The sequence below is a fragment of the Gasterosteus aculeatus genome, chromosome 8 (assembly GCF_964276395.1).
Source record: "Gasterosteus aculeatus chromosome 8, fGasAcu3.hap1.1, whole genome shotgun sequence".
NCBI classification, from domain to species: domain Eukaryota; kingdom Metazoa; phylum Chordata; class Actinopteri; order Perciformes; family Gasterosteidae; genus Gasterosteus; species Gasterosteus aculeatus.
In genome coordinates, this window is record NC_135695.1 from 1,958,940 (window position 1) to 1,986,090 (window position 27,151).

Here is a 27,151-nt window from a genome sequence, read left to right on the forward strand (position 1 = left end):
AGGCTGAGACATGTTTCCCCAGCTTCACGTGCTGCTTCCTGTCAGACAGGAAGTCTGTGATCCACTTGCAGGTGGAGTCGGGCACGTGTAGCTGAGAGAGTTTGTCCTGCAGCAGAGACGGGATGATGGTGTTGAAGGCAGAGCTGAAGTCCACAAACAGGATCCTGGCGTAGGTTCCTGGGGAGTCCAGATGCTGGAGGATGTAGTGGAGGGCCATATTGACAGCATCGTCCACCGACCTGTTGGCTCTGTAGGCGAACTGCAGGGGGTCCAGGAGGGGGTCAGTGAGGGTCTTCAGGTGGGACAGGACTAGCCGTTCAAAAGACTTCATGACTACAGAGGTCAGGGCGACGGGCCTGTAGTCATTCAGTCCTGTGATCCTGGGCTTCTTGGGAACAGGGATGATGGTGGAGGCCTTGAAGCAGGCTGGTACGTGGCATGTCTCCAGGGAGGTGTTAAAGATGTCAGTGAACAGCTGGTCAGCACAATGCTTCAGGGTGTGAGGGTAGACGGAGTCTGGGCCGGCTGCCTTACGGGGGTTTTGTCTTTTAAAGAGCCGGTTAACGTCTCTCTCCCGAATAGAGAGGGTCGTTGCTGGTGGGGGAGGGGGAGGTGATATAGATGTAGAAGCGTGAGCCCCTGATGGGCTAGGGGAGGGAGGTGTGGGGAGCTGGTGCAGGTTGGTGGAGCTGTGGGGGATGGGATTAGGACATTGTCTATCGAATCTGCAGTAGAACTCATTCAACTTGTCTGCCAGGCGGAGATCATTCATGAGTGGTAGGTTTTTGGCTTGTAGTTTGTGAGGTGTTTGAGGCCTCTCCAAACCGAAGCAGAGTCACTTGCTGAGAACTGTTGATGGAGTTTCTCAGAGTACAGTCATTTAGGCACGAGACAGAGATTTGCTCGGGGATGTTTGATTTACGAGCGCGCATCAACCTGATTTGCGCTCCGAATTTTGACAGTGATTTGCCGCCATACACGGACCCCTCTGTTATTATTTGTTATTTGTTGAAATTTGTGGCTAAATACAATACACACACAACTCCATCTCACACACACATGTACACATGCTGTGGCAAACCGGGGGGGGGGGGGTAAACCAATGCTGCCTAAGTTGGCCCAAGGCCAAGTCGGGGAAAGTAACATTACATGTCATTTAGCTGACGCTTTTATCCAAAGCGACTTGGTATAAGTAATATGTGCATTCAACCATTGGGTACAGACTCAGAAGAACAAGAAACAAGAAAGTGCATTTTCCTCAAATAAGCCAATTTACAATTTGCTATAGATGAGTGCCGTTATAAGTACAATTTAAGTGCTACAATTTGTTAGTCTTTTAGTCGTGGTAGAGTCTGAAGAGGTGTGTCTTTAGTTTGCGGCGGAAGATGTAAAGGCTCTCTGCAGTCCTGGTGTCTTCAGAGAGCTCGTTCCACCATTTCGGAGCAAGGACAGCAAAGAGTCATGATCTAGTCGAGTGTTTGGCTCTCAGTGAAGGAGGGACGAGCAGTTTTGCAGGGAGACCCGCCAGGAGGGAGTTGCAGTAGTCCAGGCGTGAGATGACAAGAGCCTGAATCAGTACCTGGGCAGCCTTCGGAGTGAGAAGAGGACGTATTCTCCTGAGGTTGTAGAGCGTGTATCTACAGGATTGTGTTGTCGCAGTAATGTTGGGAGTCAGGGAGAGTTGGCTGTCGAGTGTGACGCCGAGGTTCCTAGCGGTTAAAGTGGGCGTTATCACAGAGATCTTAAACTCGGCCAAACTGCAGGAGCTCATGCCTCACCTAGTGCAACACGGTTTATCACTGGGTTGACACCCGGGACGGCAATTGATTTCCTCCAAAAACTGGACTAGTCATTAAATCCTCCAGGGTCGTTCTCTATGAAAGACCACACAGAGTTTTATACCAGACCGCTTAAACGCCTCGCTATCTACCTCAGAGATCTCCTGCGGGTCGTGTCCCCCCCAATATTGAGAAAATACCAATCTGTCCCCCCCAATATACAGCAGAAAATGTGTGTTTTCGACCGTAGCGTCCAGCGGACCCCCCCAATGTCTACACCATGGTTACACCCTTGCCCAGCTCTTTATGCAGGGCCATGTAGAAATTCAGGAGGTGCTTCAGGGGCCTTCTGTAGGGGAGTAGAGGGAGCAGACATGTGAATAGCTTTATTAACACAGACAGCTTCATTAACACGCTCATGCCCTGCTGAAAAGGACAACCCCACTGTTAGACTTGAGAGGAACACGGCCTGGTACGTGTATGTGTGTATTTTGGCAGCTGAAGTAGGTGATAATTGGTTGTTGTCATTTGTTGGCCCAGGCACAAATGTAAAAGTTGAGCTCTTCACGGTCTCATTGGCTTTGAGATCCCACATCCCCCCTTGACTGCCTGTGTGTGGTTTTCTTTTTTTTTAATCTCTTCGTGTCTCTTTTGCTCTTGTGTTCCAATGGCTTAGTTTGTCTCTCTGCTGGGGGCTCCAGGGACTTGTGGGCTGCATTATAACTGCTAGTATGTGGCATGGTCACAAAGCCGAGTTGATTAGTCCATGAAAAAAGCCAAAGAATTGCAACAATTTTGATTTTAGATTAATTTTTTGAAGCCATTAATGAGTTGACGGTTTGCAAATAAATGTGGGGCTGTAATTTGAGTCTACAGTAGGGCTGTCAAAATTGCTGGAAAAAAGGACGTTCGAATATTTGCTTTAAAAAAAAGACAGATATTCGAATATATTCGGTTGCGCATTAGACATAACTACTTGTATAGGTAATTTATTTAAAGTTTAAACCTATTTAACAACATATACACATATGTGCACAAAAATAAATAAATGAACTAATGGACACGACCGCAGATCTCTCTCTCACATTTAAAGGGGTTTAAATGAACAACAACAATAAACAAATGCTAAACAAGAGTTTTGTGCAAGCAATTTAATGTCGCGATTCTTGTCCCAAATATGGCAGGCTTCATTCAGTGATTGAAACTGAAAGTTTTACCGTACCGGCATTGCACGCTCCGACCGAACTTTTCCTTGGCATGAAACGGCGAATAAGCAGGGCATGAAGCTGTTGTAGCCGAATATAGAATATTCGTTGACAAAAAGATAAAAATATTTGCGTAATCTGTTTCAGAGTAATTTATTTATTCATTGATATGAAGGAAGGTTTGGTTGCACCCTCGTTGCATTGCGATTCATACTGTAAAAACTCTAAAGCTATCAAATGATTTAACATCAGAGTCGTGATGCATATGCTTTTTTTATACTCAGGAAATATTTAAGTTGTTACCAAGAAGTGTTGTGTATTTTTTGATCCTGAACCTTAATTCTTCTTTTTATTCGTAAACCAGATCCCTTTGATCCTTCCTTGCATCTGTGTGTTTGGGCTTCAGGTATGCCAGCTACATAAATAAGGGGAAAACAATCATAATATATATTAGTCCTAATTAAAGGACAAGAATAACAGTGCTTTATATGATTATACACTAAATTTCCTGTGCTAGTGTCTTGTGCTTACACATTACAACACTATAGAGGTGTGATTGGCATTTCTGCAGATCTGATGAGTGGTGAGCGGACACCACTGAGAGCTGTCAGTGGGACAGGCAGAGATCCGTGCCGCCACCTGAGTGTCCGAATGAGGGAAGGAGAGAATTAGTTGGGTGTCATAGCTTTGGTAGGAGAAGCCATGCAAGCAAATGACAGACCGAGAGAGTTGGTGCAGAGAGAGAAGAGGAGGAGACCGAGGACGGAACCCTGAAGAACTCCAGTAGTAAGAGGACATGGTTCCAACACAGATCCTCTCCAGATTACCCGGTAGGTGCGGCCGTCAAGGTAGGATGAAAGAAGGGAGAGAGCAGAACCTGAGATACGAAATTCCTGAAGGAGGAAATAAGGATCTTATTCGATGGTAGTGCAAGGATTCACTAAAATGCAAATCAACTTTTATGCTTGCTTGAGTTTTTTTTTTACCTCTGTCAAAAAACTGTCAATTTGCTATATGGAATATGGAAATTTCTGTGCTAAATAAGTTCTGTAGCAAACATAAGTCCCATGACTGATCAGCTGTTTCTGGTGTGGATATTCCCATAACTAGGGAATGTTTCCTTTCGTCGTGACATGGCCAACACTAACACAATTGAAACAAATGCTGAAACAAATGATGTCTAAAGTCTGCTAAGCACACTTTAGACATCCTCTTCCTCGACTTTGTTTACTGTTGTATTATAGCGATGTGTTGCATATAGCTCCAACTTATGACCGAACTGCACAGCAGCAAGGTGATTTGCGCTATCATGCACTGTCTACTTTGCATTTCCTTTTTGCTAAATTGCTATAATGACCTCATAATAAACATGTGATTACGATGGGTATTTTTCTGAATGCTCCGTCAGACTTGGGTTGGAACTGTTTAAAAAAGAAAACAAATGGGTGTTATTCAAGGTAAATAAAATCCAAATGTGAAAAATTTATTGTTATATTCTTAATATAGACTATTGAAGAAAGAAAACCTGCGGCAGCAATATTGAGGCAAAATGAGCATTTATTTTGCTTGACCTGGCTGGAGCCTCTTATTTAAATTTAAATTCATGCAAAATGATCTGCACTATTTTCTGTCTGCTTGGGTTGGGTTGTCAGAGGGAAGAAGGCCTGTGGCTTTGCTACTAGACAGGAGTTTATCTAGCACCCAGCTGTCTCTGTGAGACACACACACCTTATAAATACAAATAGTGACACGTTTGTTTAAATGAAAAATGCCGGAAGCCTTAAGGTGCGTTCACACCAAAAGCGAAGCAAATTTTCGCCCCGCTTTAAAGCGGGTTATTACGCTTCAATTGCGTCCCATTTTTTTCGCTTTATTCGCACCTGGAAGGGGGCGTGGCTTATCCCTGTTACGTGTCTTCGTAAAGACAGTTATCGTGTCCGCTATCCACCATGGCAATAAATAACCACAATTTCTGCCCTTTATTTGTTGTGTGAATTAAACAAAGGTCGGAACCGCAAACGTTGTGTTTGGGTTCATGACCTCATCCGTCGCCGCACACATCTTGAATTTCACCGACTCTTCCAGGAAGTGCGTCTGGATGACTGTGGCTTCCAGCGCTGCTTCAGGCGGACCAGCAGTCGGTCTAATGACCTGTTGTGTCGGCTCGGTGCGTCTCTCGGTTACACTCAAACTAACTTACAGGCGTTCAGTCTCAGCTGTGTGCGTGTCTCCGGTGAGCGGCCGTTTGATAAAGCGTATTCACGCTGTGGCAGCAGGACGGCGGTGATGACGAGCGGAGCATCTCAACGCTGATTGGGTTTCGGGCGAGTTCTTTGCCAAAGTTGAAATATTTCAAAAGAGCGATTTATATCTAAATTGTTATACAGCCTTGTACAATTTTCAAAGGAAAAATAAATGCTGAATATGTTGTGGGTCCACAGTGATGTCAGCACTTCATATTCTACATACATAAGAAAACATATTTTAGTACAGATCACTTTTCAAAGAAACTAACACATCATGTTGCAGTGGCAGCATTAGTCAAAACACCCCAATAAGTCATTTTCTTCAAAATTGCTCAGCATTTACGCACACCATCCATTGAAGTATCCCATAATCCAAAGCCAAAAGGAGATACTTCAGATCCGAAGTTTGAATAATTTATAAGGTCAGTCTCTCTGGGTGTGGCATGTTATAGATAAGATTCCTTTCAGCAGTTAATCAAGTAAAGATTTATTAGTGATTTAAATGAAATGGGCAGAGAAATGGAAGAGCTTTCTAGAGCTTTGAGAAAGTCCGTTGTATAAAAGATCTGACCGTTTAATTGTCATGATTCTGTCAGCTCATGTCTTTGAGGAAAGTAGAAGCGGGGCTTCACACATGCTTCTCCGAGGCTTTGCTGAACTGACACAGAATTGGAGCTAGCTTTTGTTCTTTCTGCGTGGAGCCGGCAGAGTATTTGTGTCCATCCTCTCATACTCATCAGAAGAAGCGGTTGGACAGAAACCAAGCTGCATCCCTGTCCGGCTCCAGCTTCTCGGCCAGACTCTGCCCTCTCGCTGTCGCCGGATCTCTCCTTCTTAAGAGGCAGAACAAACACACACTGATTAATATCAGCTGAGGCTGATTATGCCTCCCCCAGCACCATTCCCCGAACCACTCCCTTCTCCGTCCCCTCTGCAGCCGAGCCAAACCACGCCCGCCACCACATACCCCACCGCCCGACTTGGCCAGGGAGCCATCTGGCCGAACCTACTCCCCCCCCTTTCAGGAGCGGGAGAGGAAATCGGCCACAGCCATCTGCGCCCCCGGCCTATGGACCACCTTGAAATTAAAAGGCTGTAGAGCCAGATACCACCGAGTGATCTGGGCGTTGGCATCTTTCATTCATAGGTCAAGTATCAGCGCTGCGTTTGCAAAGGCAGGAGCAGTTCAGGCAGCACACAGGCCGGAAGAACAACTAACTAACATCAGCAAGAACATCATGTTTTATAACCCTTGAAAGTGTCACACCGCGGTGAAATTGTCTGTTTTACTCTGTGGGGCATTTTGTCTTGTCATTTACGGTTTTATTTTGAAATAATAACTCCTCTCGTTTCAGGTCACTTACCCTTCCTCATGTGTCACCAGTCTGATTGTCTTCCCTGATTCCTGATTGTGTCCACCTGTTCCCCATTCCCCTCCATGTGTATTAATAGTCTGCGTCTCCCTTTGTCCTGTGCCAGTGTGTTCGTCATTACCCATGTGTTCTACCTCGTTCTGCCACGTCACAGGTTCCTTTTTGTTGTTATTCAGGATCTTCGATCGGCCCAGTGCCTTCACCTCCACGCAGGTTGTTTTTTGGTTTTGCTTAAGTTTTGTATTCCTAGGTTAGATGCAACATTAATCTTTCATAGTTCTTTGTTTTTCCTCCTATAAGGAGTGATTTTGTTTTGAGACGTTGCCTCCGTCAATAGAGTGCGTTGGTTACTTTGATAAATTTAAAAGCCTTTTGTTTTCCTCCTAGAGCGGAGTGATTTTGTTTTTTGATAGTTTTATAGCCACACTTCTTCCTGGTTTATTTTATCGGAAGAAGTGTGACCTAGGATAATTTCATAGCCCGCTTTAGACTCTGTCTGGAGGACCTTCGCTGCATAAATAAAGATCTCCTTTCCTACCTGAGAACCCTGCGCCTGCTTCCTATCTTCCTCTCGGGCTGACAGTACACACTGGCCAGTATGGAAGCAGCAGGGGAGGACCTTCTCGCGCAGGCCCTAGCCTCTCAGGGGGAGCGTCTCTTCCAGCAGGAAGAGCAGATGACTTCACTGAGCCAGGGACTCAGAGGCCTGGCCCGTAGTCAGGAGGACTTCAAGGCTGCTGTTTTTGACCAGATAGGGGGTCTCGCGGGTCAGCTTCAGCAGCTTCTCAGAGGTTCTGAGAGGAGGGACCCGGCACCTCCTGCACCTGAACCTTCGCCCCCTCCCACCTTCCCCTACGCAGGAACTGGGGTTCGGCTGGCACCTCCCGAGCGATATACGGGAGACCATGGACAATGTAAGGCATTTCTCATAGACTGCGACATGCATTTTGAACTCTCGCCTCAACACTTCCCCACAGATCGAGCCAAGGTGGCTTACGTAATCTCCCACCTGTCGGGAAGGGCGAAGGCGTGGGCCGTCGCAGAATGGGAAAGCGGATCCTCAATCTGCGACTCCATTCAGGATTTTAAAGAAGGGCTCCGAAAAACTTTTGATCCGGTCACAACAGAGCGAGAACGGGCAAGAGAGCTCAGTGGGCTGAAGCAGACAAGAGAATCCGTCTGTGACTACGCCATTCGCTTCAGGACTTTGGCGGTGCAGAGCGGCTGGAATACCACAGCGCTTTATGACGTCTTTCTTAAAGGATTGGCTGCGCCCATCCAAGAGCGATTGCTGCCTCTGGACCTTCCTCCAGACCTGGACTCCCTCATCGCCCTCGCTATCCGAACGGATAATCGGCTCCTGGAATTTAGGGCTCTCCAGGGACAACGCCTGGACGCTCCACATCGCTCACAGCACTACCCCGCCCCCTCCGGGTGGGCTCCCGGCCGGGCGCCACCAGATCAGCGCCGGTCTTCTTCCCCGGTTGGCGGAGACGAACCTATGCAGCTGGGTGGTGCTCGGCTCACCCCGGAAGAACGGCAGCGCCGATTGAGGGAAGGTCGGTGTTTCTACTGCGGGGAGCTCGGTCACCTGGTAGCCGCATGTACGGCCAAGACGCCGTGGTTAGGCAACCGACCCACGGCTCCAGGCTCATCGACACGGGTTTTGACCTCCATTAAGGTACAACACAACACCACAGTCATGACGTTGGATGTTTTAATTGACTCAGGGGCTGACGAGAGCTTAATGGACTGGGGACTAGCAAACAGACTGGGGTTAAAGACAAAGACTCTCGCACGTCCCATCAGGGCTAGTGCTTTAAGTGGGGAAGCATTATTCACCATCACACATGTCACTGAGCCTGCTGTACTTTCCATAGACAATCACACAGAACTGATGAATTTTTTTTTGTTTCACTCACCGACAAGCACCCTAGTACTGGGGTTCCCATGGCTTGTTCGCCACAACCCCCACTTAGACTGGCCTACGGGCAAGATCATGGGATGGGGAAAAGACTGTGAAGGGAATTGTTTGCGGGAGAAGCCTCACCGACCCATCACCACTTTAATAAACACTGTTTCTGCTCACCCCGTCACAGAGCCCCAGTACCCAGATCTGACCTCCGTTCCCCCCTGCTACCATCATCTCAAGGAGGTCTTTAATAAAACAAAGGCCACGTCTCTCCCTCCACATCGACCGTATGACTGCGTCATCGAGCTCATCCCCGGCTCCACCATTCCTAAGGGTCGCTTGTATTCTGTGTCGGGACCCGAACGTCAGGCGATGACTGAGTACATTGATGCATCTCTGAAATCGGGGCTCATCCGGCCGTCATCGTCACCTGCGGGTGCCGGGTTCTTTTTTGTTAAAAAAAAGGATGGGTCTTTGAGACCATGTATAGACTATAGTCCACTTAACAACATCACAATAAAGAATCGCTACCCACTTCCCTTGATGACCTCTGTTTTTGATCAGCTCCAGCAGGCCACAGTCTTCACAAAACTGGACTTGCGCAACGCGTACCATCTGGTCCGAATAAGAGAAGGAGACGAGTGGAAGACTGGGTTCAATACACCGAGCGGTCATTACGAATACTTAGTCATGCCTTTCGGCCTCACCAATGCTCCTGCCGTATTCCAAGCCATGATTAACGATGTCCTCAGAGATTTTCTTGACCACTTTGTTTATGTTTACCTCGACGACATTTTAATCTACTCACCAGATCTAGACACACACAAACGCCATGTACACCAAGTCCTTGAACGTCTTCTCTACAATCACCTGTATGTGAAAGCAGAGAAGAGTGAGTTTCATGCCGACACCATCTCCTTCCTGGGTTTTATTGTAGCCCCTGGAAGAGTCCAGATGGATCCGGCTAAAGTAAGCGCGGTGGCTGAGTGGCCTACGCCCGATAGCCGCAAGAAGGTTCAGCAATTCCTGGGGTTTGCTAACTTTTACAGGCGGTTTATCAGAGGCTTCAGCGCGATAGCTGGTCCCCTTCACGCCCTGACATCCCCCCAGGTGCGGTTCAACTGGTCCCCAGATGCAGAGGAGGCGTTTCAGAACCTCAAGTGTCGCTTCACCTCGGCGCCCATCCTTACTCTGCCAGACCCACAGCGCCAGTTCGTGGTAGAGGTTGACGCTTCCAATGAGGGGATCGGGGCCGTCTTATCGCAACGGTCAGCGGCCGATGGCAAGATGCACCCCTGCGCCTTCTTGTCCCGGCGACTAAACTCTGCACAGCGGAATTATGACGTGGGCAACCGGGAGCTGCTAGCGGTCAAGGTGGCCTTGGAGGAGTGGAGACATTGGCTGGAGGGGGCACAACATCCGTTTATCGTGTGGACAGACCATAGGAACCTCGAGTACATCAAACAAGCGAAGAGACTAAATTCACGCCAGGCCAGGTGGGCATTGTTTTTCAACCGCTTTTGCTTCACCTTGTCTTACAGGCCGGGGTCCCGGAATGTTAAACCAGATGCCCTGTCACGCATCTACGACCCGGAACCAGTGGCCAAAAAACCAGAACCCATCCTTCCACAGAACTGTGTGGTTGGAACAGTTTCCTGGCCGATAGAACAAGAGGTGAAGCGTGCGAATGGGGGGGCGCCTCCACCTCGTGGGTGCCCAGAGCATTGTTTGTTCCAGTGGAATTGCGCCCAAACGTGATTCGGTGGGCCCACACCTCGCTGCTCACCTGTCATCCAGGAGTCCGGAGAACAATGTTCGCCATATCTCAGCGGTTCTGGTGGCCATCCATGGAATCAGGGGTCCGGGAATACGTCGACGCATGTCCGGTCTGTGCTCGGAACAAAACGGCCACCGGGGCACGCATGGGACTGCTGCAACCCCTACCCATCCCATCCAGGCCGTGGTCGAACATTTCGATGGACTTCATCACGGGGCTCCCGGCTTCAAAAGGTAACACCACGATTTTAACCGTGGTGGATCGCTTTTCCAAGATGACACATTACATTGCCTTGCCTAAGCTACCTTCAGCTAAAGAGACTGCCCAAATCATGATGCAACACATCTTTAGAATTCACGGATTTCCCAAGGACATCGTGTCAGACCGGGGGCCCCAGTTCATCTCACGGTTCTGGAGGGAGTTCTGTCAGCTCATCGGTGCCACAGCCAGCCTGACTTCAGGTTACCACCCGGAGGCCAACGGCCAGACCGAACGTCTCAACCAACAGCTGGAGACAAGCCTCCGATGCCTGGTGTCACAAAGACCGACGGCGTGGAGCTCCTATCTGGCCTGGGCGGAATATGCCCACAACACGCTGCCCACCTCTGCCACAGGTCTCTCACCCTTCAAGTGTGTATACGGTTACGAGGCTCCTGTATTTTTTTACTCTGAGCAGGAAGTTGTAGTTCCCTCCGCCCATGCCCTGGTTCGTCGCTGTCATCGCATCTGGGCCGCCGCCCGTCAAGTGCTCATCAGACAGGGGGACAGAGTAAAGAAGGCAGCCGACCGAAGACGCCGTCCCGCACCAGAATACAAACCGGGACAACGGGTTTGGTTATCAGCCAAGGATCTGCACCTCAAAGTCCCTTCCAAAAAACTAGCACCGCGGTTCGTTGGGCCCTTCCCCATTTCCAAAGTAATTGGCCCCGCTGCCGTCCGTCTCCGTTTGCCCAGGTCAATTCGGGCGTACCCCACATTCCACGTCAGTCAGGTCAAACCCACCAAGGAAAGCCCCATGGTTCCTATCGCTGAGCCCCCGCCGCCACTGGAAGCAGCCGACGGAGGCTTACTCTATAAAGTCAAGAGACTATTGGCCGTACGCAATAGAGGCAGGGGTAAACAGTATTTAGTGGACTGGGAGGGATACGGTCCTGAGCACAGACAGTGGGTCCCGCGGCGCCACATAGATGACCCTTCCCTTATTCAGGACTTTTACAGAGACCACCCTGAGCTGCCTGGACCGTCAGGTGTCGGTCCTAGAGGGGGGGGTTCTGTCACACCGCGGTGAAATTGTCTGTTTTACTCTGTGGGGCATTTTGTCTTGTCATTTACGGTTTTATTTTGAAATAATAACTCCTCTCGTTTCAGGTCACTTACCCTTCCTCATGTGTCACCAGTCTGATTGTCTTCCCTGATTCCTGATTGTGTCCACCTGTTCCCCATTCCCCTCCATGTGTATTAATAGTCTGCGTCTCCCTTTGTCCTGTGCCAGTGTGTTCGTCATTACCCATGTGTTCTACCTCGTTCTGCCACGTCACAGGTTCCTTTTTGTTGTTATTCAGGATCTTCGATCGGCCCAGTGCCTTCACCTCCACGCAGGTTGTTTTTTGGTTTTGCTTAAGTTTTGTATTCCTAGGTTAGATGCAACATTAATCTTTCATAGTTCTTTGTTTTTCCTCCTATAAGGAGTGATTTTGTTTTGAGACGTTGCCTCCGTCAATAGAGTGCGTTGGTTACTTTGATAAATTTAAAAGCCTTTTGTTTTCCTCCTAGAGCGGAGTGATTTTGTTTTTTGATAGTTTTATAGCCACACTTCTTCCTGGTTTATTTTATCGGAAGAAGTGTGACCTAGGATAATTTCATAGCCCGCTTTAGACTCTGTCTGGAGGACCTTCGCTGCATAAATAAAGATCTCCTTTCCTACCTGAGAACCCTGCGCCTGCTTCCTATCTTCCTCTCGGGCTGACAGAAAGACAGAGAAGGAAAGATTTCTATTGGCCCTAAACTGGCGTAGAGGAGGACCTTCCACCCCCCGCATCTAAAGATCCGGTCATATCCAATGTCCGGACTCCTGACTTAACGTAAACATCAACGAACAGAGTGTGTATGTTGAATAGTGTTGGTGTGTCTCTAAACCCCCCTTTGGCTGGCACATCTTCTAGTTGACCCGCAGACCTTGCATTCCTCAGCCAGGACAGAAACTGAAACCATCCTGTCAGACTCGTGTCTGCCTGCTCGGCACATCCTACTTCCCCCCCCTTACCTAACTCTTAAATCAAGACAAGACAGCGAACCCCCAACTAAGCCCATGAAAAGAATTTTTGATTATCAAAACGGCCCCCAGCCCCCTGTTTGACGCATCGGTCTGCAGAATAAAGGGGAGAGAGAAGTATGAAGGTATGATTATGAAGGTGTGGTTCCCCACAGAGAGCCTGCCATACCTTCTCAAACGCCTGCTGGCACTGCTCCGACCACTGGACCGGATCTGACGCACCTTTCCGGGTCAGGTCGGTCAAGGGGCTGGTAAGGTCCGCGGGCCTGCACTATGAGGTTGGTCCGGCCTGGCAAGGGAGAGAACACATTAGCAAAACGCTCCTGCAACCTGGCAACGTCCGCCCTCTGGCTCTCGGAGAGATGAGACTCTCGAGGGAGCGAGGTATGATTACCTGCTTTTGGAACCTCCGGCCCCAGCTCCTCCCTTTCCGATACCGTAGAGACGGACTCCACCCCCGTCCAGGCTTTCAGGAGGTTCAGGTGGTATATTTGTTTACCCCCACCCCTGTCAGACCGCACCACCTCGTAGTAGACGTCCTCCACCTGCCGTGTGACCTCAAAGGGCCCTTGACACTTGGCTAGGAGTTTAGAGTTGGAAGAAGGAAGCAATACAAGTACCTTTTCTCCCGGTGTGAATCGCAGCCTGGCCCTCTGTCGTACAGCCGTTGTTGTCGCTCCTGGGCCTGCAGCAAATTCTCTCGTGACATCCGGCCCAGTGTGTGGAGTTTTGCTCGCAGGTCCAGGACGGACTGGATCTCATTCTTGCAGGGACTTGGACCTTGCAGGACGCCCACTCGGGCGTCCTGCCAAACAAAAGTTCAAAGGGAGAAAATGGCGTGTACCCCCCTGGATTCTTACTGGAAGGCGGTACGTCGCTCCCGGACCGGGGGAGGGTGCCGGAACGCCGGCAACTCGGATCACCTGTCCCACCTCCATCAGCGGACACTCTCTCCGGAGGAGACCGAGCCGCCCGCACCTCCAACACTCCTGCCCCGGCGCTTGAGAACCTCTCTGTGGGTTGGGAAGGGTGCCTGGGTTCCCCGGGGTCGGTGGGTCAGGGACTGGGGGAAAAGGCGCCAGCCGTGGAGGCGGTATGGGTTACTCTCCCGGTCCCTCTGCCCGCTGGGATGCACCGGCAGGTGGTCCTCCGCCAGGGTGATGGCCGTCTCCAGGATCGTTGGTCGGTGGCACCGGACCCACACTGCTGTCCAGGCCGGGAGCCCCTCCCCGAACTGCTCCAGTACCACCTTCGCCATCACGCCGTGGGCCCCTTCTGCGCCGTCCGGCTGCAACCACCTTGCGGCGGCGTCCTTCAGCCGCTGGCCGTACGCGAATGGTCGGTCTCCAGGGCCCAGCCTGGCCTCGCAGAATCTCCGGCGGTGGTCCTCCGGCAACAGCCCCAGTCTATCCACCACGGCCCTTTTTACGTCGCCGTACTCACGGCGTGCCGCAGGAGGCAGCCCCATGGCTGCGGTCTGTGCCTCACCGGCCAGTAGAGGCAAAAGCCCGGTGCCACTCCCCCGCCGGCCAGCCGCACGCCTCCGCTGTCGCCTCGAAGGCCTCCAAAAATGCCTGGATGTCATCCCCTGCTGACATTTGGTGGAGCGTGAGACCGGCGGGCCCCTGCGTCGGCGGCACAGCCACGGGCCGTGCGGCCAGCTGTTCCAACGCCTGGGCTTGTCTCCCCACCTGGGCCTGGAGCGCCCCCAGGAACTGCCGGTTGGTGTCCGCCTGCTCCCTCAGAATGGCCGCCAGGTCGCCGATCATCCGACCAAGCGCCACGATCGGCTGGGCTGTCATCCCCTGCTGATGGTTGTCGTCCGCCGTTTCCATCCCCCCAGGTGCCACTGTAACGTGCGGTCCTTTGGGGGAACGTGGAAGGACGAGGATACAGGTAGCATTTTAACAGATTTTTTTGTACACTCTTATTTAACACGCGTCCAGCTCCAGCTTCTCCGCCAGACTCTGCCCTCTCGCTGTCGCCGGAGCTTTTAGGCGTAGGCTTTGTTCTGCTTGGGTGTGCTGCCTCTGCCCAAATCATACCACAGGAAATCCACAAGAGATCCTATATGCTTTCTGGGAATGCAGTTGCAGTGCTGCAGTCCTCCAACCCCTCCCGGCACCAAAAGATATTTCTGCGATCCACTGCGATTGGTGGAAACAAGGAAAGAGGAGAATGTCAGGTTTAAAATACTTTTTTCTTCATCAAATTCTTTTTGCTTATAACCATTTAAAAGCCTTTTTAGAACCCTTAAATGTCCCCATAAGCAGCTTTAGAAACTAAAACTCGTGACTGCTGCACACATTTCATCATGCATCTGTGCATTCCATGATGGCATTCTTGGATTCTGTCTCTGTTGATTTAAAAAGCCAGCATGGGATGCTAAATACAGCGGTAGCATGACTGCATCCAGCTAGCCAAACCTTCAGTGTGAACCAGTCTGTACAAAAGCTCTGCTTGTGTGGCTTCCCTTTCACGCCAGTCCATTGTCTGATTGTGATATCAGGTGGATCTGGGCCTAGTTGCTTTACTTGTAGTTTCTCCGCCAAAGTTCTTCTCTCAACTTTACTCTCAACGGGTGAGTGAGACTTTACCAAGTTCGGGTTGGGTCTTCTTGGAAGACTACTGCTCGCCTTTCCAGTGCCATGTCGCTAAAACGCCACCTCGCAAGACTAGCCCTGACGAGAATGCAAACTGGCGCCAGCCCTATGATGAGTAGGGCTGAGTAATGGGCTAAAATGCTTCTTAGACCTGCCTGTTTTGGGCCTGGCCAGAGCACAGCTGAGGTATGCAGACGGGCAAAAAGGACGTGCAGGAAAAGCATATATTTTGCTCAAATATCTTATTTTACAAATATTACTGGGTTTATTCCATATTTTCAGAACAGAAATATTGACTACTTGTAAAATGTATTTTTGATGATAATACTATTTTTATTTTTTGTGGCTCAAGGTTGGGCCAGGCTCCATAAGAGACTTAAAGCAAGTCCAGTACCCTTCAACTTCATAACTCTAGACAGACAATAGAGAATCTCCACAGGTTGATGAAATGTTAATCCCACTGCATCCAATGCCATTTCTTTGTGAAACGGTCTTTTCTTTAATTTCTTCGGAATGAAACAAAAGAATGCACGATGATCCATCCATGATGCGTTGAATTATTGAAACCATAATTTGAATTGTTAATGGCACAGCTGTGAATATTAAAACCGTCTTTGTATCACTAGCAACTCCGTTCACATAAATGTAGCCTCACATGAGTTAAATCTCGACAAGTTTTAGTCAGATAAATGAAAAACACATGAGGCAGGGTATTGTTGGATTGAAACCCACTCGTTCTGATCTGTCTCCATCTCTTCTCTCTCAGTGAGCTTCACGGACTGCGGCAGAGGGAAGGTATGGTTCCGCGTTCGCAACTCTACTGATTTCAGGGTGAGTGAGGAGGGTGCGGTCTACACTCTTCGTCGCCTCGCTCTGGTGGGAAGTGAAGAAGCTGTGGATGTGGTGTACGCCAGAGACCCGCGTACCAAACAGGTCTGGAAGACCAGAGTGCACCTCTACGCCCGTTCAACTGGAAACAGCATGGCACCTGATCAGGTAGAGCAGCAGCAGCTGTACAGAGTAGATCTCTCAAGGTACACATAGTATGGTCTTTTGACTCTTTTTATATATTTTATACTGTGGATTAAATTAATAATTGGGCCTGAGCCGACTGAAAATTGGGCGAAGCCCTATTGTGTTTCAAAGACTTATTATTTTGCCACTTCAATCGCACTTTTGAAGCCTTTATCATATTCAAAAACCCTTGAATTTGGGTGTACGCCTCAGAAGTGTAAAAAATTGATATTTTAGGGGTTGCGCATTTCGGGATAAAAAAATGGCTCTCTAGCGCCCCCTGGAAGTGCTCCCTCTGTGGAGATTTTTGCCCAGGTTCACCAATTAACTTTATTTTGCACACCGGTGCTCTTGGATATGCTCTACAAAATAATTCAATCATGGTATGCAAATGCGTCTGTAGCAGGCTCGAGGTACCACCTTCGGGGTTCGCTTTACGGACACACGGTTCTTCTGGGCAATAGGTTTTATTTTATTTTCTCGCAGTGAGTAGGTTTCAGTTGGTTGTCTTCCTCGGCTCCACTCCTCGGCCTTGCCCCTGAGCGTCTGCTGCCAAGTCTCCCTCTCCAGGTCCTGCTCACTGCTTTTCAAGAGATACACAATCAGTCCTCATCACTTCTACCTGTGCTCCTTACTCACCTGCCGGCACCGTCCCCTGAACCACTCCCCCGCTCTCCCCCCTGCAGCTGAGCTAACCACACCCCGCCACCACAGCGTCTAACTAGATTTTGCACGTTTTTGCAAACTCGCTGGATCCAATTCTCAGTTTTCAGGGAATGACTATTGGCTCAAAGTCATCTAAAGTCATTTATCAAAGTTGAGAACCAATGAAGTTTGTAAGGGGTGTGATTCTAATAGTTAAAGACCTATAACTTTAAAAGCAGTTGCCATGTCGTCATCAAATCACTAGGATATGTTGGGTCCCTGAAGATACCTCATTTTTTTTAAACATTTGAACATTAGGGGGCGCAGCAGTCAATTGCTGAATATTTGCTTGTTTTTTTTAATTCCCATCGGATTTTGGATTCATAAATGAACAAACTCCTGATCTATCCGATCAATTTCAAGTTCGGTCAAATTGATCCTGATAACCTGTGTTGTCAAAAGACTTCGTTTTCGTGCAACTACCCGGCCGAGGCCCGGCATCCATTTTGGTTGATTTTCTTAAAAATGCAAAAAAGTATAGCGCCACCTATTGGCGAAGGGAAATGCAAAGGTTTTACAGCCTTAAGACCTGACTTGATTGTTCATGGTGAATTTTGGGAGTTTTTGAAAAACTTACCATGAGAATGCGGTCTTCGCATGAAGGTTCAAGGAGATATTTCGGTGACTTGGCAAACTCAAACTCATAAATGTATGTCAAGTGTCCTAATTAATGATATTACAGAGCGCATGTGTTGGCTCAAAAGTGGTAAATTGCCTCCATAACGCCCCCTGGCAGTTTTCAACTAAGTAGCCCCAGCGCCGTTTGACCTACATGTATGATGATTTTTGGACATATGTACAACAGGGAGACTTAAAATGGTCTTGGGACCATGCTGTAAAATTAAATTTTAGTGGAACTAGAGCTAGGCGGTGTGGCCAAAAATCCATATCATGCTATTTAGAAAGATTCTGGCGGTATCCCGGTATATGACTGTAGGCATATGTCCATTTTTGGACATATGTATAACAGGGAGACTTAAAATAAAGTATCCTGGGACCACGCTCTAAAATAAACAGGAAGTCATAATTTTCTTTTGTGTGAATATTCCCTCCATTTTTTGCACTTTCTAGACGCTAAATTTGAAAAACTCCTCACTGGGACTTTGTCACTGCCACTACACATTTTGGTGGAAAACACATTTACAGTTAAAGATGTAGTTACTTCATATGATTTCAATGCTTCCAAATATCTTTTTGGCTCTATAGCGCCCCCTACACGTATTCATAAAGCAGCCCCAGCAACTGCTTTGATCCAGGTGTGCAGATTTCTCCCCCATATCAGCAGAGTAGGCTTGAGAATAATGAATGAAGTTGGTAGAAGCATTTATGAACAGCAAGGCCAGTAGCCTAGTGGTAAGATTTTCCCTTTATGATGCGACAGTCTCGTGTTCGAATCCCACACCCACCACCACCATTTTTTTGTCTTTTGTCTTTTGTCTTCCGGTCGGTAGCCGGACGGCGACCGGCTGCCCCCCCCCCACCCCCCGACATGGAAGGGGAGGCAAAGGCCTGTTCATCGCTGCTTGCACCTTTATTTTATTTTTTATTAATCTATATATACATATGTGGAAGTTGCGTTTGGAATGAAAGGCAATTCCGTGAGTTAAGAACAGCAGTGTGTGTCTCGTTTATTTTTACCAAAACAACCAACTCTCAAGATGGCGCAGCCCTGTAACCTCACAAGCAAGGGTCTCTACGTCACAACATAACAAAACATTTAAAAGGGACCGTGATCCCGGAACAGTCGCAATTGCGTGTACAACAAAACAAGAACAAAGGTGAATTATGCAGTCACATTCACTACACATACATTAATAAATAACAATACAAATCCGTGGTTCCAGTTCTGAATGTGGTCATTACTTTCTATTATACTTATTGTTGTTGTATGTAATGACTATGTTTATAATGACTATGTTGCTTTTAATAAAAGCTAGGCATTGTGACTCTCTCACACTCCCAGGTTAAGATGGATAGTCCAAAGGCGCTGAATACTCCTAAAGCCATATATCAATATATCCCACAAATTTACACATCGTGTATCCATCTGAATCGAGTGTGCGTGTCTCTTAGTAAATATACAACACACACACACATCAAGTGGCTACAGTAAATATATAGGGCACGCACATCTAGTGTCTGCAGTGAATATACAGTGCATCCGGAAAGTATTCACAGCGCTTCACTTTTTCCACATTTTGTTATGTTACAGCCTTATTCTAAAATGGATTGAATTCATTATTTTCCTCAACATTCTACACACAACAACCCATAATGACAAAGTGAAAACTGTTTTTTGCAAATTTTTGCAATTCCGCCTTTTTTTCATTGAGCAAGGCCCGCCTTTGTTGAGCCTGCGAGCGGGTCACAGTAGGTGAAAAGGTCGTCTGGCTGGTGTTGGAGGTTGAATCTGGCTTCTCTCCTGGTGGGCTGTTGTCAAGCCGAGGAAGGTTTGCTTGCTGCTTCCTGCGTGCATGCTGAGCTGCATTGTTCTTCTCCTTTTCCCTCAGTTGCAATTCCAACTGTTCCAAGTGATTCTCAAACTCTCTTTGAAGGAAACTCCAATTCGACCCATTTCTGTATTTGATTCAAACTGCCAGGATAACACTCTGACATAAATTTACACAATAGTGGCAGGATATTAGTCTCATGGTTATCACCCGTCTCCCCTTTACTCTGAACACTACCCATTTAGTTATCTGTATACCCGGAGTGTGCGCGCCTATAAAGGTGCATACAAACAAAGAAATACCACATGCATAACTAAGGCAAGTCAGTGACCGTTGCTTTCTCTGGTCACTCAGTCTACTGCATTTAAGTTGGCCTGTGAATTTTCAGGAGACACAGGATATGCAACTCGAGAAAATACTACAGGTGACCCAGATACGTCTGCCTACAACACTCGTTGTGAGATAGGCCTAAAACCCTTTTGTCATGAGTCTGTCTGCCTTAAAATAATTTTGATCTCTCACCGCGTGTTCTTTGTTTCTTTTCTTGAACTGGATGGATTGGCAATCCGGGTCTCACCTTCAGGGAGGAATCACCTATACTATATGGCCTTCTGTCCGTCCGTCAAGTCCAGATCACGCAGCCATCCCATCCTCGTCGCCAAGTTTGTGGTGGAAATTTGTGGATTTAGCCCTTGTGAGAAATCAAAAGTATCTTGAGCTTGCTTTGTGATTAAGTATTTGTTACTAACTAGAATATAGAAAAATGATAGAATGAAAGAATACATAAATCATCAGCACAAGCCATAAGCACAGACAGAAGCACTGATCCAAGATGGCGCCGTTGATGGCCGCCTCGGTGCTTCGGTGCGCTTCGTTTTCTGGTTGTGGATTTCCGGCGGAACAGAGCCCCACCCTCCCCCATCACCCTGTGTGACTCCCCCGTCACTATTGTGGATTCCTTCCGTTTCCTGGGCTCCATCATCACCCAGGACCTCAAGTGGGGGCTGAACATCAGCTCCATCACTAAGAAGGCTCAGCAGAGGTTGTTCTTCCTAAGGCAGCTGAAGAAACTCAACCTGCCAAAGACGATGATGGTCCACTTCTACACGGCTATCATCGAGTCCATCCTCTGCTCCTCCATCACCGTCTGGTACGCTGCAGCCACAGCCAAGGACAAGGGCAGGCTGCAGCGTGTCATCCGCTCTGCAGAGAGGGTGATCGGCTGCAATCTGCCGTCCCTGCAGGACCTGTTCGCTTCCAGGTCTCTGAAGCGAGCTAAAAAGATCGCGGCCGACCCCTCCCACCCCGGACAAAAACTGTTTGTGCCCCTTCCATCTGGCAGGAGGCTGAGGTCCATCAGGACTACGACCTCCCGCCACACGAACAGTTTCTTCCCGTCGGCAGTCGGGCTCATCAACAGAGCCCGGTCCCCCACTGCCTGACTATAACACTCCACCGGTCACTCCCCTTCATATTGCACACGTCACTTTAACTGCAATTCATCACTTTGTCACTTGTCACTTTGTCTCTTGTCTGTTACTTGTTTGTTAGTGCACTTTATGCTTAATATTTTTCTTTCTAACGTTTTAATATTTAAATTGTTTTAACTTTATTCCCTTGTTTTATACTAACCCATAGCCTTTGCCTTATTCTACTAACCCATTGCATTAGCATTTCATCCCACTTTATTTTATTACTTGTGCACTGTTGTCTTATCTGTCTACTGTCGCGCACTAACCGCCAAGACAAATTCCTTGTATGTTTGACATATTTTGGCTAATAAATGTTTCCTGATTCCTGATTCCTGAGAAGTCAAATGACTACAATTCAGCCGAAAAGGGACAGAATGTTCCTTCCCCCAAAAGGAGCAGGAAGATCTGACAACGTTTCTAGAGGAGACCAGGAGCTTTTATACATCTCTGAAGGTTCGAGAAATGGTAACCAGTTGTCGTTTGTGAACCTCCGTGACCCTCTCTTAGTGGGACCTAGTCAATCATATTTGACAGATAGACACAGACGGAAAAGGAGAAGAACATAATACAGTCTGTCCAGGCCTCATTCGGAAACCTGGATCGTGGACAAGGTCAGGTCAGAGTTTCCCAAGAAAGGTCACATAAGAGTTCTTGAGACACTCAAAACATGCAACTCAACAAATTCTCCCCCAACAATAACATGTACATAAGTATTCACAGCCTTTGCTCAATACTTTGTTGAAGCACCTTTGGCAGCAATTACAGCCTCAAGTCTTCTTGGGTATGATTCCACAAGCGTGGCACACCTATTTCTGGGCAGTTTCTCCCATTCTTCTTTGCAGAACCTCTCAAGTTTCATCAGGTTGGATGGGGAGCGTCAGTGCACAGCCATTTTCAGATCTCTCCAGAGATGTTCAATCGGGTTCAAGTCAGGGCTCTGGCTGGGCCACTCAAGGAAATTCACAGAGTTGTGCTGAAGCCACTCCTCTGTTATCTTGGCTGTGTGCTTCGGGTCGTTGTCCTGTTGGAAGATGAACCGTCGCCCCAGTCTGAGGTCCAGAGCGCTTTGGAGCATGTTTTCATCGAGGATGTCTCTGTACATTGCTGCATTCATCTTTCCCTCAATCCTGACTAGTCTCCCCGTTCCTCCCGCTGAAAAACATCCCCACAGCATGATGCTGCCACCACCATGCTTCACTGTAGGGATGGTATTGGCCAGGTGATGAGCAGTGCCTGGTTTCCTCCAGACATGTCGCTTGGCATTCAGGCCAAAGAGTTCAATCTTTGTTTCATCAGACCAGAGAATTTTTTGTTTCTCATGGTCTGAGAGTCCTTCAGGTGCTTTTTTGCAAACTCCAGACGGGGTGTCATGTGCTTTTTTACTTTAGTGGCTTCCGTCTGGCCACTCTACCAAACAGGCCTGATTTGTAGCGTGCTGCAGAGATGGTTGTCCTTCTGGAAGGTTCTCCTCTCTTCATAGAGCAACGCTGGAGCTCTGTCAGAGTGACCATCGGGTTCCTGGTCACCTCCCTGACTAAGGCCCTGACTGATACCTTATATAGACAGGTGTGTTCCTTTCTCAATCATGTCCAATCAACTGAATTTAGCACAAGTGGACTCCAATCAAGTTGTAGAAACATCTCAAGGATGATCAGTGGAAACAGGATGCCCCTGAGCTAAAGTTTGAGTGTCATGGCAAAGGCTGTGAATACTTATCTACATGTTATGCTTTCGTTCTTTATTTTTAACAGATTTGCAAAAATTTGCAAAAAACAGTTTTCACCTTGTCATTATGGGTTGTTGTCTGTAGAATGTTGAGGAAAATAATGAATTTAATCCATTTGGAATAAGGCTGTAACATAACAAAATGTGGGAAAAGTGAAGCGCTGTGAATACTTTCCGGATGCACTGTACAGTGCACACACATCTAGTGGCTGCAGTAAATATATAGTGTACAAACATCTAGTGTATCTTAGTAAATATACAGTGCACACACATCCAGTGTCTGTAGTGAATATACAGTGCACACACATCCAGTGTCTGTAGTGAATATACAGTGCACACACATCCAGTGTCTGTAGTGAATATACGGTGCACACACATCTAGTGTCTGTAGTGAATATACGGTGCACACACATCTAATGGTTGCAGTGAATATAAAGTGCACACAGATATGTTCATGAATCACTATATATTTGAATAATCGTGGGTTCATTAACACATAGAAAACCTGACCACGTTAGCACATACATGAATCTGTGTTTGAGGAGGACGTGATGTGTGACGTAATTCTCTGACAAGCTGAATCATGAGCCAGGCTGAGCCTGACTGGCTGTTATTCCCCCTGAGGTTTTAGTAATGTTGGATGAACTATGTGCAGATATAAAATCGGCTTTTCCAGCCCAGCAGGCGTCTATGGTTGGCCAAGCGCTGATTGCAGAGACAAAGTGAGTCGAACAGCAATCTGCTAGTTTATTTCATGTTCGTCTGCGATAATAAGGCCCTCTGCATGTATTCAGACGAGACGCTGGCCTTTTGATTGGCTGTTCCTCAAAACGCGGCCGAGAAACAGCCAGCTGGCAGATGCTTTTGCTGCTCTCAACCGTCAGCAAGGCGGAGAATCCCTGAGAGTGAAAGAAACTGTCAGTGATCCTTCATGAGGGGAAGTTATTTGCAACTGAAAGGCACAGCCAGGGTTATTATCAAATGAGGCCAGGCGACATATTTTCATCTCATCTCAACAGATTACCTTCTTCTACATCAGTGTTTACCCTAGGTTTACAACTTCAGGGGGGGGGTGCTATGTAACAAACACTGAGGCCTTCACAGAACAGGTGTATCTATACTGAGATTAGATAAATTGACAGGTGGCCCCATTTTCAAATGATGTGACTTGCAAATGTGACTTGTGAAGGTGATTGGTCACACCAGATGATGACTTTAAATTCTTATTTGTACATAATATTAAAATACATGTAAACTTTCAGAGATGATGGAATATTTTGTGTTAGTCCATTACATAAAATCCCAATGAAATACATTTGAATCCGTGGTTATACCATGACAATGTGGAAAAGTCTGCAAGGGTGGTAAATACTTCACCAAGGTACTGTATATATTTCGGACTTACCAGCATCTAACGGTAGAGCCACGGGATGGACCAGAAATATTATTAATATTATTATTAACGTGTGTGTTGTTTGTGTGTAGTCCGCTGAAATCCTCTTCAATTTGTTGTATTGTTGGAGGAGTGCCAGAAATCTTGGGAAACGAGCATTAAAACAATCCAACCACCCAGCATAGTGTTGCAGATTCTTTTCAAAAGTAGCAGTAGTTGATCAAAAAGGTTCTGAATCTAACATGGAAGTAGTCATGTCGGCAACACTATCAACCCTTTCCTTTGGGGCTCTCTCCAAAGCTCCACATCAGATATTATTTATTCACAGCAAAAAAGATGAAATTTGATGACAATGACTACTTCCTATAGAATTGAGTCAAACAGAAATACAACGTGGTGAAGGTACTCAGCCTGTCCCCTAAAGGTCAGGGACTGAACTCAGAGAGCCAAGTAAATGACAACCTCTTCCTTTTTCTTATTGTCCTATGTGGACCCTGCAGTGTAACTGCTCACTGACCAGACATGCAGATCTGTGGCTGCATACTACACACACACTGACAGGTTGTGGTCATTTACCAGACAGGCTATAATGGGAGCATTAATCCAAGTCAGTGGAATGGAGTCGAAAAAAGTGAGTGAGTCACCCAGCCTACCCGGCCAGGCTGGCTCTATATCACAGCTGTGTGTGGATGTGTGTGTATCTTTAGCCCAGTGCATAATGCTTGTTTACTGTCTCTGCAGGTGAAGCCCAGTGATGCAATGCTGACTCAGCAGGTACCAGAGATCTTGTTTCCATGGCGCAGCTTGGATGTCAGGGGTGATGGCACTGTAAGGCGGGTGAAGAGGGACTGGGTCATTCCACCCATCAACGTCCCCGAGAACTCACGAGGACAGTTCCCAGAGGAACTAGTCAGAGTAAGCCACACACACACAACACTCACAAAAGCAAGTACACCAGCTCTGAGGACTTTTTGCTGACTAGCCCCAAAGCACGGAAATAAGAATGCTGATTCCAATGGAAATACAATGAGCTTCACACAAGAGCAGATAGAATTAAAGCATCAACTGTAGTGATCGGCCACAACAAGACAAAGCTTATCAAATGAACAGGAGATAAGTAGGATCTCGCCGGCCTGCTTTTAAATGTTAACAGCGAGGCGGAGCGGTTTTAGTCTGATCCAACTTTACATTTAAACTTCACAAAACCCCCAAAGCCTGCACAGGATGAGCTCTAGTCTCACAAAGCCTGTCAGTGGTGTGTTGGGAGCAGAAGGCCATCCAGGTCTTTTTGAGACAAAAAAAAAATACAAATAAAAAAATGGCCTTGTGAAGTCTTGCCTCTGAGAAGCCGTATAAATCAAGGACATGTTTTCTCTCTTGTTGAGACGCCACAAGTGTCATTCTGAAAGATTTGTCGTAGTTTGAAAAGTGCAATAGAAACTAAGGCATATATTCTGATACAATCCATAATGAATGTAGTCCTGGCGATCAACGTGTGAGTTCGTAACTGCATAGTTATTAAAAAAACACTGTTTTTGGATGATCATATAACTTAAATGAACTAAAGAAGTAGATGAAGCATCGCCCCCACATATGATAGTTTATGTCAGGTGTGTATGCTAACCTCCACTGATACGAAACCGTCAGTTTCACTTAGCTCTTACCTCTGTTTACTATATCAACTCTGTGAGCCATTGGCTCTGTTCCCCAAACATACCACCCGGGACTCTAACCACTTACTAGCTCTCCTTTCCACCCTCATAAGAAAATGTGCTCCATTAAAGATAGCGCTCAGTTGTTTGTCATTAGCAAACGACAGTTATGACAATAAAACACATAACACATTTTACACACATAAAAAGATGCAATTGTCATACCCCGTAGCAAGAGACTAAACAGAAGCTTTTGTTGATTATCAGAGTGAGAACCGTTTACCCATTGGCCGCTTCAAATAAGTGAGGAGTCAACAATCCTCACCATATTAAACAGTCACTAGAATATTATTTCCAGAAGTTTGAATAGCTGTATGATCAAGGATCTCTTGTGGTTTTAGTCATAAATGAACACTCAAAATATCAAGTCTTTTTTTCTGCAGATCTGTCCATAGTAGTGGTAGACAGACGCAGAGACACACACATGACCAGATACTTGGTCTACCCAACGATGTAGCAACTCATTTTTAACATGAAAATGGAATTTCATTCCAAACCTCAGTGAACGGTATACAGGTATGTAACAAGATGATCCAGCAACTAGCTTTTTGAGCTCTAGAAGTGAGCTTACATTATTTAGGTGGACAGACTCCTCCCACATAATGACACACTGAAATACGGTATTGCAACTAAAATACTATTCTTAGTTAACAGGTGCAACCTCCACTGTCTGTTTTGTTGTGTTTGTGTGGAGCCCCACCCTGCATCACTGCAATCATATGGACAGCCCATGGGATATTAACGGTGCACCAGACATCCCAGTTTATTTTCGATTACTTCTGTAATCTTATAGCAGTACCCCCAAGCCTTTGCTGAATGTTTCCTGGGGACCTAAAGTCCAACTGACGTACAAGACACATCCATTTCAGTTTAGATTCTCTTGTATATTATAATATTTTTAAACAGGCAACTACATGTACTACTAATGAGTTACCACTTTCCTTGTTTCAGCTGCTTTTTTAAGATACTTTTCCTACGCCGTTTGTCATTCCTCAGATCCGCTCGGACCGGGATAAAAACCGGCTTCTGCGGTACAGCGTGACAGGCCCTGGGGCTGACCAGCCTCCTACCAGCATCTTCATCATCAACCCAATCTCGGGCCAGCTGTCCGTCACCAAGCCTCTGGACAGAGAGCACATCTTCAACTTCCATGTGAGATTCTTCAGAACGGTCACCGCTGCTGGCGGCAAACCTTTTTACGAGTGGTCACAATACAAACATTGGTTGAAATACTTCACTTTGAGCAAAGCATTATAATTCACGGTTTTCTTCCAATCATCACTGAACTGCTCACCTTATTGAATCAGAAATGGCTGAAAAGAATATGATCTTGAGCTCATCGACAGGAGGCTATACAGTACGATTAATCTATTCCTTGCAGTCCAATCTCTAAAAGCAATTTATTTTGGGTCCTTTCCGTTGTAATAAACCAGACGACATGTGTCTACCACAGTGAATTCTTCTGCACTAAACGAATGTCGATGATAGAATCACGTTTAGTCTCCTGACAGATC

The 27,151-nt window shown here is 47.1% G+C and overlaps 1 protein-coding gene across 3 annotated transcripts in view; it reads left to right on the forward strand.

Annotated features, from left to right (window-relative positions):
* The window catches only part of LOC120823703 (cadherin-2), an 88,636-nt gene that overhangs the window by 21,511 nt on the left and 39,974 nt on the right, over positions 1-27,151 (forward strand). Inside the window, exons 1-4 of one of the 3 annotated variants that reach the window (XM_078107864.1) lie at positions 12,573-14,459; positions 15,933-16,162; positions 24,667-24,840; positions 26,634-26,789. In XM_078107864.1, the coding sequence (XP_077963990.1) occupies positions 14,375-14,459; positions 15,933-16,162; positions 24,667-24,840; positions 26,634-26,789 (645 nt within the window). In that variant the 5' untranslated portion in view covers positions 12,573-14,374. Of the gene's footprint in view, positions 1-12,572; positions 14,460-15,932; positions 16,163-24,666; positions 24,841-26,633; positions 26,790-27,151 lie in introns of those variants that run through there. The other 2 variants (XM_040183922.2, XM_078107865.1) reach the window with 2 other exon arrangements.